The following is a 16,063-nucleotide window of genomic DNA, read 5'->3' as shown; positions in this document are numbered from 1 at the left end:
ATCTATGGCAAGTGCTACAGGAAGTGTGGGGTGAAATGTCACCTGAGTATCTGGACAAACTGACAGCTAGAATGCCAAGGATCTGCAAAGCTGTCATTGCTGCACATGAAGGATTTTTTGATGAGAACTCTTTGAAGGAGTTTAAGAAGTTCTGAACATTTTTTTCAAATTGTAATAGTAATTTTCACGTTATTAATGTCCTGACTATACATTGTGATCAGTTGAATGCCACTTTGGTGAATAAAAGTACCAATTTCTTTCCATAAGATCAAAATCTGTACATTATTCCAAACTGTACATGAGGGTGAGTAAATGATGATGGAATTTCCATTTCCGGTTGAACTGTCACTTTAAAAACAAAATATCAAGGTTTGTTTTTTAGACAAAGTTTGTTCTACACAGAAGAGAATATCAAAATCTCATCACTCACGTGGCCGAGTACTCAAACAGCCCATAATACGGGTTGAACATCTCCTTGGATATCAGAAAGAACCATTCTCTGGCCACGCCCCCATAGTCCAGTCCCTTCTCACCCTCAAAATCCACCCATAGACGGGCCTTAAGCAGATCTGGTCGTTTGATAGACAGAATTCGCCGGTACGAGTCCTCCAGAACAGCGTTCCGTCTTACATTCAGCTCAAAGCGGTTTGGGATGTCTGCCTAGAGATGAGGAACCACGTTAGAAGAGAAGACAAAGAAAATTATTTTATTGTCCAGAAAGACTCATTTATTACATTTTAATTCACAGAACAATTTTGCTCAATGATTTTAGAAGAGACAACATGAAACTAAATTTGCAACGCATTTAACATCTGTAATGTGATGTAATGTATTTCTGAATGAAGCTGGGATTTTATCCATGAGGATTTGATTGGATTAAACATGTTATGATATAATTGGTTCATATTAATTTTCTCCGCCCATGCGGCCTTGATAACAGTATAAATGTTGTCTCTGAGACAAGAAAAGTTTTGGTAACACTTTATTTTACAGTGTCCGTGTTGCACATATTTCATGTTATTATTATTATAATTATTATAATTTTGGGGGGGATTTTTTTCCCCCTTTTTCACCCAATTTGGAATGCCCAATTCCCAATGCGCTTTTAAGTCCTCGTGGTTGCGTAGTGATTCGCCTCAGTCCGGGTGGCAGAGGACGAATCCCAGCTGCCTCCGCATCTGAGACCGTCAACCTGCTCAATACGATTTACACAGTAAATAACGTCAATTTCATGTTGTCATTTCATTTCATGTTGTTCAAGTCAACATGAAACATCATTTGCAACCCATTTTACTTCAATAATCAAGTAAAAAAAAAAAAAAGTAGGAGTGGGGTGCAATTTTATTCATCGAGAACTGATTGGATGGTAAAAAGTGGTCTCTATATGTCAAGTGGTTAGCAAGTCACTTCAAAAGTAGAGAATGTTTCTGAAAGAGAAAAAGCACCATATATGGTTTGCAAACATACAATCAACATTCTGGACCAATTAGTACAGATAAATCAAACAATAATCTATAATTGATGATTTTTATCTAAAGCTGTATACACTATGCTAATGGCAGAGACAGCCCCATTAGAGCACTCTCTGGGTTAAAAATGTATATGTGAACCTCCATTAACCCTAAATGACAGTTTGTTTATTGGTCTAGATATTGACATGTGAACCGGACAGGAAAAACACAGCTCTGTACAAAAAAAGACATACTGGTTTCTTGAGTTTCTTGCGGAAGTAATCGTACTTCTGTTTATAGTCTCTGGAGTAAGGCACAGCCTGAAATAACAGAACACAATCACTTCAGCAATAATCCATAACCTCTTATCTGCTCAGAAGTTCAGTGGTCCTGACCCGACAAACATCCTACATTTCATACAGGACAAATATAACCTCCCCTCCTCTCTTGACCCTAATGACAAACACACACCTGTACACACACTACAGGAAATGAATGGAAAGAAATGTACAGGGTTTCTGGCTCAGAATATTTTTAGAAACAGGATATGGCAAAGATCATTGTGTGCTACATCAATCCGTCTCAATATCACTCAGTAATGGCTTAAAGCTCTGACACTGCACATCTTTAAAAAGAAACAGAACACATCGGAACTTACCGGACCAGTGATGGCTGAATTTTGTAGTCTTGGGTCCTCCCACTGTGTGGTTTTTGTGTCTGTAAAATAAATACAAGATATCTGAATTCCACAGATTTTACATATCTCACATTTTCACCCAAAAATGAAAATTCTCTCATCATTAACTCACTCTCATGCCATCCCAGATGTGTATGATTTCTTTCTTCTTCAGAACACAAATGTATATTTTTAGAAGTATATTTCAGCTCTGTAGGTCCATAGAATGCAAGTGAATGGTGAACAAAAAATTGTAGCTCCAAAAAGTACATAAAGGCAGCATAGAAGTAATCCATACAACTCCAGTGGTTTAATCCATGTCTTCTGAAGCAATCCAATATGTTTTGAGTGAAAACTGACCAAAATATAACTCCTTTTTCACTGTACATCTTGCCATTGCAGTCTTTAGACATGATCATGATTTCAAGTTCGTTTACACTTCCTAGCACTTGACGCATGCGCAGAGCGCTAGATGGCGCTATAGGAAGTGTAACTGAGTTTGAAATAATAATCGCCAAGGAGACTGTTGATGTCGAGATTTAAAGTGAAAACGAGAAACTTTTGGGTCTGTTCTCATCCACAATCGATTGGATCACTTCAGAAGACATGGATTAAACCACTGGAATCATATGGATTACTTTATGCTGTCTTTATGTGCTTTTTGGAGCTTCAAAGTTCACGCCACCATTAACAAGTATTGTATGGACCTACAGAGCTGAAATATTCTTCTAAAAATCTTCATTTGTGTTCTGCAGAAGAAAGTATGTCGAACACATCTGGGATGGCATGAGGGTGAGTAAATGTTGAGAGAATTAGCATTTTTGGGTGAAATAATCCTTTAAGCCACCAAAATGAAAATGTAAGGAACAAAAACACGATGCGTTTTCATGTTTTTGTGTCAAGTGCAGTTTCACTGAGAGATGGAGACTGACTTGTCTCATACATGATGCTGCAAGTGACGCTGCACTGTTTGACACAAATACAGGTATGTTAGAAAAACAGTTTAATAATGCCATTGTCAAAAGAACAAACGTGTATTTTTGTAATAAAAACTAAGCAAAATACATTTTAATGGCTGGAAGTAAATATTCACTCACCAGTGGCAAGCAAGAAGTTAGCTAAAAAGCTAATTTTTGACCCTGAAATTGACCGGATTGTGGTTTTGTGAACTGGTGTGGATATAATTATGAACTTGACACTTACTGTGATCAATATAGAATATTCTGCCATCACTGTGCACCCTCTCCTCCCAACCGGGCTATAAGACACACAAACACACACACACACACTCAAATACGCCTTCTCAACCTCTGTGCTGAAGACTATGTCAGTGAAGTCAAACTAAACAAATATTAAACCACTGAATAATGACATCATTGATGACATTATTGCTCTCACCGGCAAGGGGCCGAGGTCAGAGGGGTCTAGGGAGAATTTCCTCTTCATGTGCATGGGAACCTTCAGCCGGGGGTCTTCCTGTGACAGTACAGGAAATGGCAAACAAAGGAAGTAGATTTCAGCATGGACAATAGCATGAAAAATGCAGGAAAAGTCAAAAACAAGAACTTAAAAAAAGTACTGAGGTGGTACCATGGTACATTGATGGTAACAGATGGTAACACCATGGTACTTAGATATATACAGTAACAGTGAAAAGTTTGGACACATCTATTCATTCTTTATTATTACTATTTTACTCATTTTAGAATATTAGTAAAGTCATCAAAACTATGAAGAACACAAATGAAAGTATGAGAAGTATGTAGTGACCAAATCCACATGTAGGCCAAATTATATTTGTCTACAAAACAGCTTCAAGCATTTAAGCATTAACCTTTACATCAAAAGATTTTTAAAGGGATATTTTTACCAAAAAAATGAAAATTCTGTCATCATTTACTCACTTTCATGCTGTTCCAAACCTGTATGACTTTCTTTCTTCCATGGAACACAAAAGGAGATGTTAGGCTTGTAAGGTTGATCTCAGTCACAATTCACTTTCATTGCAGGTTTTTTTCCCATACTATGAAAGTGAATAGTGACTGAGATCAACCTTACATGCCTAACATCTCCTGTGTTCCATGGAAGAAAGTCATACAGGTTTGGAACAACATGAAAGTGAGTAAATGATGACATGAGAAACAAATTCATTCAAGTGTGTCCACACTTTTGACTGGCAGTGTATACAATGTTACTGATTGATAACCATATTTACATACCATGGTATTTACATGGTATTCCAAGGTACTTCAAAGAATATCATGGTATTTTAAAAACATGGTACTTGCGTGGTACTTTTTGGTATATTTGTTTGTCTTACCCATGTGGTGGTCTTAGAGTTGTGGTCTATGAAAAACGGGCGTCCATTTGGCGCACTGCGTACCTCCCAGCCTATCGGCATCAGCCCTGCGTGCTCCGGCGTGTGAGCTTGTGCGTGCTGAGGCGACACGTCCGGGGACAGAAGGGATGGAGCATAGCCCATGGGATTCTGGGAGAGAGTCATGACTCCACCCGCCGCCTCTGAGGACGGCTGTATGAACTGAGATGCAAAGGTCAAAGTTCACTGATCAATCTACCGATTACAGTTTAGCAGTCATTATAGATACTGTAAATATTGGCTTGCAGAATGCTGCGACTGACTTATTAGAATCAAGCATTCCACAGAGCAATGTAAATAATGTAAAGTTAGACTCTTAAAGGGACAGTTCACCAAAACTGAAAATTTGGTCATCATTTACTCACCATCATGCTGTTCCAAACCCTTCCAAAATTACTTTCTTCCATGGAACACAAAAGGAGATGTTAGGCACAATGTTAGCGACCGTAACAACAGTCACCATTCACTTTAATTGAATGGGAAAAAAAGATGCAATGAAAGTGAAGGCCAACCTTTCATGCGTAAAATCTCCTTTTCTGTTCCCCAGAAGAAAGAAAGGAGGGTGAGTAAAAGATGACAGTTTTTATTTTTGGCTGAACTGTCCCTTTAAGTATGTACCTGAATCAGTGGGCGTGTCCAAGTTGTCATTCTGCTGTTGTGATTGACATAATACATTCTCCCTTTACTGTCCTGCTTTTCCTCCCAGCCCGGAGGCAAACCAGCAGAGGTGGGTAATAACTATAGAGAGAGAGAGAGAGTAATTTTTTAAATTATATTTTAAATTATGTAATTAATATTTTTGTAATTAATGTTCCATTTGTTATGTCTGTCTTTATTCAAAATTCACTGATTTTTACATTTCATTTCACAATATTATTTGATTTTAATTTGCATTATAGTTATTTTACTTTCATGCAAGGATGGATTATGAACTGGGCCAAGGGGCCAGTGCCCCGGGGCCTCTGACAAACAGTGCTGGAATGTGTGCCAGCCATGTTATCTCTTCCTGGGCCCCTAATCAGAGGTTCTAAAAAAATGATTATATATAATACTATAGTAAAATCATATACTGTATGTATTTTAGAATATCTGCACTTGGCTTCCTTGACTATGTGCATGTGTGTCTGTGTGTGTTTGGTCATGTATGATGGCCCATTTTAAATTATTACTATTTAAAATAAAAGTTCCCCAAAAAGCCCCCCTTAAGTGTTCTGTATGGGGGGGGGGTGATGAGTAGAGGCCTTTTGCTAGTTATCAACTATCCCTTGCACAGAGTAAACTCTATAGTAAATGGATTACAAACAATGGAGTAGTGGTACATAAGAAAAAAAACAAAAAAAAAACAAGTCAAATGAGTCAAAAGGGGCCCTTTTTTTTCTTTTTTTTTTTTTAAACATTCTGGAATTCTTTTCTTTTTTTTAAGAGATCATACGAGGACAGCAGAAAAACAGAAAGTGTGTCATAAATAGTCGTCTGTAGCAGTTAGCCTGTAAAACAAAGCGTCCTGAGGGAGCAGAGGCACAGCGGCAGCTGAGGTGATGTACGAGGTACAGGGCATGCTGGGATATCTGGGGCAGCTAATATTATACACTGTGAGCAAAACACTCTACATTCAGCTGAAACTAGAGCACACACAAGCGCTGGATCTGAGCTCAGTCAGATATATTTCTGAATGTTTCTGTTCTCACCACAGGGTGAACTGGATGCTCCTCCACCATTAGAGTCTGCCCGCTTCCTCTGCGACTGCTATGTCCTTGTGGCTGAGACAAACACAACACTGTTAAAATGGTCATTGACAAAAAAGGTTGTCCCCAAGACTTTCACCCACTGTTGCACTTGTGTATATGGTTGAGTGACAATAAAGGGATTTGATTGAGGTGATAAAAATGAGAAATCTTTTAAAAATCTATTTTAAAACACGTGACAAATTCATAGAAATATTTCACACACAATCATGAGGGTCTAAACGGGTCCTTTTCCATTTTTTGTTATTAACAATTTTTATTGATTCCATTCACAAATTAGATAAACATAACAGAAAATGCAGAATCAAATTATATAAATTAAGCCAACACAAATACGCACTCCAGTGGTCATAATTATAAAACAAGTATACTTTCAAAAAAACAATAAGAATGCACATACACATTTAAAACTACAAATCCCTCTCCACTGCCCCTCCCCGAGAACCCTCCAAAAAGGCCAAATATCTACCCCACTTCTTATTAAACAAATCCCATTTTCCCAGCCTTCTATATGTTACCTCCTCGAATGCCGCCTCCCCGCCCATCTCTGTGCACCACTCCTGAGATGAGGGTGCTCCAGCCGACTTCCATCCCCTAAGAATGATCCGTCTGCCGATTATAACTCTGGCTAGGACCCAACTTTTTATATATCTGTCCCCTATATTAATGACCACCCCATTACCTAAGATACAGAGTCTGTGGGAAAATGAAAATTGAGTGTCCCAATATGTCACACATAAAACTCTGAACCCTCAACCAAAATTCTTGGATCTTATCACACCACCTAAAAACATGGGTTGTGTCCCCATCTTCTGATTGGCATCGCCAACAGGTGGGTGTGTCTTTAAGACCAAGCCTATACAATCTAGAGGGGGTTCAATAGAATCTATGTAAAATCTTGAATTGCATAAGGCGCACCCTTGCATCTCTAGATGTAGACTTGATGTTTTTTAGAATCCTTGCCCACACTTCCTCTTCCAATACCAAGTTGAAATCTTTCTCCCATAATCTCTTGAGAGAAGTTGAAGCTCCATCCCCCAGACTCTTAATTAGCAGGGAGTAATACACTGATGCCTCATGACCTTTTCCAAAAGCAGTAATCACCCCTCCCAGAGTATCTGCCGCTTTAGGGGGGGTGTACGCTACTCCCAAAAATAGTACAGAGCAGATGGCACAACTGTAAATACCTAAAGAACTGAGACCTGGGAATCCTAAAATGTTGAACCATATTTTCAAAGGTTCTCAACACTCCACTCTCATATAGGTCACCGAGTGTAGTAACCCCCCTCACAATCCACTCTGACCAGCAGAAAGGGGACTGTTAATACATAATTTTGGTTTCAGCCATATGCTCGAGGCAACATTTAAATAAATGTCCGAATTAAACACTCTGGACTCTTATACCAAGTGCAAATGTGAGATAACGGGGTGTGTAACTTAGCTTTTCCAGTTAGTTTAATAGAAAGGCTTTGCAATGGTGAAATAGGGGCAAGAAATTCCTATTCAATACAAAACCAGGGAGGGGCTCTCAGGTGGAAGTGACCAATAAGCCAAATGTCTGAGACTGAATGCATAATAAAACAAAATCTTGGGTAGACCTAGCCCACTTTTGTCAATTGGCCTATGTAACTTATTGAAATGTAATCTGGGACGTTTACCATTCCAAATGAAGGACTTCACTATGCTATCAAATTGCTTGAAATAAGAGAGGGCGACATCTATAGGGAGAGACTGTAGCAGGTAGCTGAATTTTGGAATACAATTCATTTTAATAACATTAACCTTCACAATCATAGATAAATGTAATGAAAACCACCTGCACACATTGCTCAAAAACCTTTTTATTAAAGGGTCAAAATGAACTCTAACTAAATCACACAAATTTGCTGGGAATAAAATTCCCAAATACTTAATGCCCTGTTTGGGCCACTGGAAGGCGCCCAGCTGAAAAGCCGTTACCGGGCAGTATGCTGTCAGAGCCAAAGCTTCGGATTTAGACCAATTAACTCTGTATCCGGAGAAATTAGAAAAGGAATTAATAATTCTGTGGAGGCAAGGCATAGATCTAGTAGGGTCGGAGACGAATAATAAAATATAATCTGCATAAAGCAAAAGCTTATGTGCCACACCTCCCGCCATCACCCCTGAAAAATGATCCTCCTTTCTTATCGCGGCTGCTAATGGTTCCAGGGCAAGACAGAACAATAATGGGGAAAGAGGTCCAGAGTAAAATAATCTGAAATTAATCCATTTGTTTGTACCGCCGCTACCGGATGTCTATAAAGTAACTTAGTCCATCCAATAAAAGTATTCCCGAACCCGTATATTTCCAAAATCTTAAAAAGATAATCCCATTCTACAATATCAAACACTTTTTCAGCATCAAGTGAGATGGCATGCTACCTTCATGTTGGTTATGACAATATAATACGGTGTAGGTGAGAAACAGATCAATATTGAAGTCCTTTTTTACATAAATCTCCACTTTCATAACCTACTGGTTGGGGCTGGTCAAAGGTGGAGATTTATAGTAAAAAAGGACTTAAACTTTGATCTGTTTCTCACCTACACATATCACATCGCATCTGAAGACATGGATTAAACCACTGGAGTCATATGGATTACTTTTATGCTGCCTTCATATCCTTTTATAAGCTTTAAAGTTCTGGCCACCATTCACTTGCACTGTATGGACCAACAGAGCTGAGATATTCTTCTCAAAATGTTTGCTTGTTTTCAGCAGAAGGAAGTCATACACAATTGGGATGGCATGAGGGTAGGGCTGCTAGCATCATCATGACAACCCCCCCACAGTGAGATTCTGTTCTTCTCACCACAATTGTACAGAGCGGTTATCTGAGTTACCGTAGACTTTGTCAGTTCGAACCAGTCTGGCCATTCTCTGTTGACCTCTCTCATCAACAAGACATTTCCATCCACAGAACTGCCACTCACTGGATGTTTTTTGTTTTTGGCACCATTCGGGGTAAATTCTAGAGACTGCTGTGTGTGAAAATCCCAGGAGATCAGCAGTTACAGAAATACTCAAACCAGCCCATCTGGCACCAACAATCATCCATGCGATTATCTAATCAGCCAATCGTGTGGCAGCAGCGCAGTGTATAAAATCATGCAGATACGGGTCAGGAGATTCAGTTAATGTTCACATCAACCATCAGAATGGGAAAAAAATGGGGACCTACACAATATTAGGCAGGTGGTTTTAATGTTGTGGCTTATCGGTGTATATATACGATGCATTTGAAAATACGTGATTATAAAAGCGCTACCACTGGGATCAGCGCTTTCATCTCTCTACACGCAATTTAGATGAAAAAAAAATCCTCACAATAACGACTGGATCGTTTTGAATAAACAAGGTTTTATTCAACAATATTTTTCTGCTTCTAAAACATTGTCAGTGCATTGGTAATACCTTGCAGTATTGTTTATTTCTCGTTATATTTTCGCCAACGATGTTTCAAGTAAAATTGTTACAATTATCCTTATATTCCCGTCTTTGTAAACGGAATCAAATAACAACTCAAACATTTTTGTGTGTAATTTTTTTGACGAGATTAACAGCGCGTTCTGGACGCGCAGCTGGAAACATCATAACTTGCAAAATATAAAAGTATCTAACAATTGAAAAGCTTCCAGCAAAGGTAGGACTGAACTATTTAACTATTGTCCAACTGTTTATTTAGTCATGTTGAATATTGGAGTTTAACAATATTAATAGAATATGACATCTGGAATATTTTTAGTCCTTGACGTGTGCATGTTACTGACGTATAAGACCAGCTGTATATTCTAATAACAGACAGAAATGTATACCGATCAGCCACACAGCATTAAAACCACCTGCTTAATATTGTGTAGGTCCCCCTCATGCCGCCAAAATAGCTCTGACCCATCGAGGAATGGACTCCACAAGACCTCTGAATGTGTCCTGTGGTATCTGGCACCAAGACATTAGCAGCAAATCCTGGCCAATGACCCTGTCGCCAGTTCACTGGTTGTCCTTCCTTGGACCATTTTTGGTAGGTACTAACCACTGCATACCGGGAACACCCCACAAGGCCTGCCGTTTTGGAGATGATCTGACCCAGTCGTCTAGCCATCACTATTTGGCCCAAAGTCACAAAGTCACTCAGATCCTTCCGCTTGCCCATTTTTCCTGCTCCCAACACATGAAATTCAAGAACTGACTGTTCACTTGCTTCCTAATATATCCCACTCATTGACAGGTGCCATTGTAACGAGATAATAAATGTTATTCATTTCACCTTTCAGTGGTTTTAATGTTGTGGCTGATCAGTGTAAAACCAATGCAAAAAGTTTTATATTTATTTTTTGGGGGTATTTTGTGATATTTTACAAAGAGCTTAATTTTTATTTCGTATTTATAATTATTTATTTAAAAACTGATGCGCAATAAACACGTAATTTGCGCGCACACCCTACCCCGCCCTCCACCACCATATAACACCGTTCACCGGCAGTGATTGGCCCTTAACCACCGCGGTGGTAAAAAAATTGCCACTGGAACAGCCCTACATGAGGGTGAGTAAATGATGAGAGAATATGCAGTTTTGGGTGAACTAGTCGTTTAATAAATTGATACTTTGTGTGCTGTGCAGTGATATACAGTACACAGCAGCTATTGAACAGGTGCTTCGTATCATAGCTGTTATTACATCAGGGGCGGAGCCAGGTTGTTTTTCGTATCGTGGGACAGCGCATGGAAAGCGGAGGCGCGTGGATATAGAAATGGAGGGGATACAGTGACACCCGTGACGGGGAGGTGCAGCGACCTTGGTGCGCACACACGTTAAGTCTCCTGTGTGATGCGGTTGTACAGAGACGGTTCCACCTCTAAAAAACTAAACTGTGCCCAAGACAAAAAAATGACCAAAACGGCAATTGCGAGTGGCGTGGCCAATGGGGTGGCCACCCCTGTATTACATTCATTTCAGTTATTACATTACGTTTTGTAGCAGAGCTAAAATGTTTTACTGACCAATCAGCATGCAGGACCGCTATCTGTTTTATAATGCACAATATTGTAGTTACATTAATAATCAAAAAAGTAACAAATGTAGGCTATATTATAGCATCTTTATATGCACTAAAACTTTTTAATATGCTGAATGCTTTCACAAACAATACTGCAATGTATTGTCACAAACATGCATCAGTGTGTGTAGACTGACCGTGAGGGACATGCGTCTGTCGCTTCCTGGTTGCAGTCTGTTGAACTCCTCGCAGAATCCCGCGAACTCCATCGGAGAGTGGGGCGGTGGCGGCGAGCACTCGCTGTGGCTGTTATAGAGCGTGGACTCATCTGCTGTTATGATCTCCCAGCTCTACACACACACACACAGATGTGAAAGTGTGTCATTTGTCCGAGAGTTTGGAAGAAGTCACAGAATAATGTGTGTTTGTGTGTGAGTATATGTACTAAGCTACAGTTGTGGACAAAATTGGCCCCAAAAGAGAGCTAAATCTGTCAAAATCTCCCTTTGGGGATATTCAGAAAATATCCCCAATTTTAAAACTGATACATAAAGAGAATACTGCTTTGATTAAGTTGTAAAAATGCAGAAATGTATCTTTTAGGCTTATGGTTAGGATTAGTCTATAGTAAATATAATTAGCTTCACAGAAGTCTATGGTATGTCCTCATTTAGTTAGCTAAGAAAACATGTTTGTTAATGTGTGCGTGTGTGTGTGTGTTTAAATACCTCAGGCGAATCTCTGCGCTCATGGTTTTCGTCATGTTCAGATATTTGTCTGCGTGTGAGGAATGCGCGCTGAGACTCGGTGTGTGTGTCCTGTCTTTGTTCATCGTCTATCTGACTATCCCTGTCAAACAGAACAGAAACACTTCAGAGCTCAGAAACACCTGAGTATAACAGCACTGGAGGAAAAAACGATTTGTTGGCTTAACAACCATGACACATAAAACAATAAATCGCTTCTACTCAGAAATGTATATATTTATAACATTTTATGCTTTACTTAATTTGCAGTAATGTGTACAAAAGTGCTACATAAAGTAAATTAATAATTGTGAGTTCCTTGAACTTCTTTGGTTTCAAAATCCATAAATTTAAGATTTTAAGTATTACTAACTCAAACAATCAAGTGAGGTTGTGGGGAAAACCCATAAGCTCCTGCGCTGGAATAATTTAAGCATGTTTGTTTGGTCAAAAGGAACTTATTGGGACAATATGTTGTTATTAAGAATTCATAGAAATTTTAGCTCTTTTTAGTATTATTGATGTTGTAATTAGTTGTTTTGTATCAAGTCACTATTAGGGTGATTAGTTGGATTCTGTTCAATACATGTCATTTTTCCATGCACATGTGAATGTGCATAGCTGAAGTGCAGCTTTATCTGCACTTTTTTGGGGAATCAAGTTTAATGGCCTCAATCGTTATTTTCTAATTGAACCAAATAAATTAAGTAGAAACAATCATTAAAAAAAAGCTCATTTGAAACAATGTGCTATTAGTTGTTAAATCTTATTCGTGTGACATACCTTTTTAAAGAAATAAAGTTGGATGACTTGATACATTCGTGTATATCTAACAAAGATTTTCTAGCTATGGTGACATAAACAGGGCAGTGGTGGCTCAGCGGTTAAGGCTCTGGGTTACTTATCAGAAGGTCGGGGGTTCGAGCCCCAGCACTGCCAAGATGCCACTGTTGGGCCCTTGAGCAAGGCCCTTGACCCTATCTGCTCCAGGGGCGAGTGCCATATCATGGCTGACCCTGCACTCTGACCCCAGCTTAGCAGGGATATGTGGAAAAAAAAGAATTTCACTGTATATGTGCAAATGTGTGATAAATAAAGAAAACTACATTAAAAAAACTATTATAATTAATTATAAATTACAAATGTCCATGAGTTGAATTTACTTAAAATACATATGTAGCATTTTTGCGTCACACTTTTAAGTAAATCCAACACATCATTTTTGTGTTTAAAAAATGACAACAACATTAAGTGAAACATCTCGAACCAGCGAAAGTAAGTGCGTTTATGTTTAATGAGTATTTGGGTTGTGTGTATCATTTAAAATGGGTGTTGGGAATCTGTGTGTTGGTGTTGAGTAATGCCTCCTACACACTACACGACTTTTAAAGATGTCGGATTGTGGTACCGTTCATATTACACAACAGTCTGTCTTGTCATGGAAGTCGTAGGGTTTTCAAATTACACGAGGAATCGGTGACAGGGGTGAACACATTACAAAACATTTCACTATTGACGAATCCCCGACGACTCTGCCTAGACTCCAAATTACATTTCACAACAGAGTACATGCGAGAAGTGATACGAGAATTACACAAGATCACGTGTGAGTGGGCGTTCTCGTGCTTGTCCGGGTGGGGTTTTGAAAATGGCGGGGTGGGGCTCTCTCATTGGCTGTAGGTCAACGCTGCAGTTGTATTCAGTCAAAACACATTTCACATTGCGCGATTTGGAATCGCAGACAGGTTCAGATATTTAACATGCTAGATATCTTGCTGACATCGGCGACGCGTCGGTGCTTCTCTCAGATCGCTTCTTTGATAATTCATACATTGCGTTCGTCGCTCACGGGAGCGAGCTCTGATTTGCCTATGATTTCGGGCTTTTGTCGGCGATCTCCACAAAACTGTCGGCGAGTGAAAATAGGGCCTAAAATCGTGTAGTGTAAACTCGGCATAACCCGTCTAAAGTGTGTGCTGAAACTGTGTGTGTTTAGAGTGTATGTCATTAAAAGTGTAAGTCATTTAAAAAATGTTTGTTGGAGTTAAATGTGTGTTGGTGTTGTGTGTATGTTTAAGTGTGTAAGTGCTCATTACTGTATGGTGGGTCTGTGCCACTGGGTGGTTCTGCTTTCGTGGTTGACATAGAAGGTTCGGCCCAGGTTGTCCTGCCTCTCCTCCCAGCCAGGGGGCAGCACAGGCAGCTGGTGTGGCTGGTGTGGACTACACAGTTCATGAGGCTCCAAAAACTCCCAGCCAGGCTACAACACAGAAATTAAGACTGCATTGAAACATTCAACCTCTGTGGCATATTTAGTACTGTTTACTAAGGCAAATTCCACCTTTATTATTGCCCATACTTGGGGTTAATGATTTGAACACAACTGAATCTCAAGCCTCTCAAATCTCAAACCACACGGCTTTTTGAGGAGAGGTTTGAAATTACTTTTCTAAGCGATCGGTTACGTTTTTCATCTAGCAGATGATACAATCCCATAGACATTGTAGGAGGGACCCAAACAATATCTAACGACCACATGGGCTTTTTTGACCTGGGCCGGTAAGCAACCACCTGATAACCATGCTGAAAATTCTTGCAACCCTTTTTAAAATACAGTTTTATGCAGTGTCAGAGCTTATTTAACAAAGAGTTCCATACAACCAGTTACAGGGGTAATGAATTTTTCTCTTCAATTAGCCACTCGGAGGTTAATTACCCAACTGTGCAGTTGATGAAGGACCAGTACTTTGTTGCCAGTACTTGTTTATCTGCTTTAGAGAAACCCAGATTCTTATTAGGGAACTGTGAACTTACAAACTCAAGTTCATGACACATCCCTGCGCAAAATCAAACCCACAAACATTGTGTTCCTAGTCCAGATCTTAAACCAGCTGGATACCACTCCATCGAATGTAATAACAGAAGCACTTCTGGGTAAAATGACAGTTTTTTTAAGAATTTGGAAGTTTGGAATTGTGCCTGTATTTATTACGACGTAAACACAACACACATACACATACAGGTGCATCTCAATAAATTAGAATGTCGTGGAAAAGTTCATTTATTTCAGTAATTTAACTCAAATTGTGAAACTCGTGTATTAAATAAATTCAATGCACACAGACTGAAGTAGTTTAAGTCTTTGGTTCTTTTAATTGTGATGATTTTGGTTCACATTTAACAAAAACCCACCAATTCACTATCTCAAAAAATTAGAATATGGTGACATGCCAATCAGCTAATCAACTCAAAACACCTGCAAAGGTTTCCTGAGCCTTCAAAATGGTCTCTCAGTTTGGTTCACTAGGCTACACAATCATGGGGAAGACTGCTGATCTGACAGTTGTCCAGAAGACAATCATTGACACCCTTCACAAGGAGGGTAAGCCACAAACATTCATTGCCAAAGAAGCTGGCTGTTCACAGAGTGCTGTATCCAAGCATGTTAACATAAAGTTGAGTGGAAGGAAAAAGTGTGGAAGAAAAAGATGCACAACCAACCGAGAGAACCGCAGCCTTATGATTGTCAAGCAAAATCGATTCAAGAATTTGGGTGAACTTCACAAGGAATGGACTGAGGCTGGGGTCAAGGCATCAAAAGCCACCACACACAGACGTGTCAAGGAATTTGGCTACAGTTGTCGTATTCCTCTTGTTAAGCCACTCCTGAACCACAGACAACGTCAGAGGCATCTTACCTGGGCTGAGGAGAAGAAGAACTGGACTGTTGCCCAGTGGTCCAAAGTCCTCTTTTCAGATGAGAGCAAGTTTTGTATTTCATTTGGAAACCAAGGTCCTAGAGTCTGGAGGAAGGGTGGAGAAGCTCATAGCCCAAGTTGCTTGAAGTCCAGTGTTAAGTTTCCACAGTCTGTGATGATTTGGGGTGCAATGTCATCTGCTGGTGTTGGTCCATAGTGTTTTTTGAAAACCAAAGTCACTGCACCCGTTTACCAAGAAATTTTGGAGCACTTCATGCTTCCTTCTGCTGACCAGCTTTTTAAAGATGCTGATTTCATTTTCCAGCAGGATTTGGCACCTGCCCACACTGC

General features: G+C 39.5%; 1 protein-coding gene across 4 annotated transcripts in view; it reads right to left on the bottom strand.

The window, feature by feature from the left end:
• LOC127416584 (E3 ubiquitin-protein ligase NEDD4-like) overlaps positions 1-16,063 on the bottom strand; it is a 55,641-nt gene that overhangs the window by 12,572 nt on the left and 27,006 nt on the right. For all 4 annotated transcript variants that reach the window (XM_051655998.1, XM_051655996.1, XM_051656000.1 and 1 more), the window contains 11 exons: positions 14,111-14,274; positions 11,997-12,117; positions 11,466-11,618; positions 6,193-6,264; positions 5,123-5,242; positions 4,448-4,666; positions 3,526-3,603; positions 3,331-3,385; positions 2,110-2,168; positions 1,706-1,771; positions 431-660 (listed from right to left, as the gene is read on the bottom strand). In XM_051655998.1, coding sequence (XP_051511958.1) covers positions 431-660; positions 1,706-1,771; positions 2,110-2,168; positions 3,331-3,385; positions 3,526-3,603; positions 4,448-4,666; positions 5,123-5,242; positions 6,193-6,264; positions 11,466-11,618; positions 11,997-12,117; positions 14,111-14,274 — 1,337 coding nt within the window. The remainder of the gene's footprint in view (positions 1-430; positions 661-1,705; positions 1,772-2,109; positions 2,169-3,330; positions 3,386-3,525; positions 3,604-4,447; positions 4,667-5,122; positions 5,243-6,192; positions 6,265-11,465; positions 11,619-11,996; positions 12,118-14,110; positions 14,275-16,063) is intronic.

The sequence above is a fragment of the Myxocyprinus asiaticus genome, chromosome 26 (assembly GCF_019703515.2).
Source record: "Myxocyprinus asiaticus isolate MX2 ecotype Aquarium Trade chromosome 26, UBuf_Myxa_2, whole genome shotgun sequence".
NCBI lineage: Eukaryota > Metazoa > Chordata > Actinopteri > Cypriniformes > Catostomidae > Myxocyprinus > Myxocyprinus asiaticus.
This window is presented reverse-complemented; position numbering and strand designations above follow the sequence as displayed.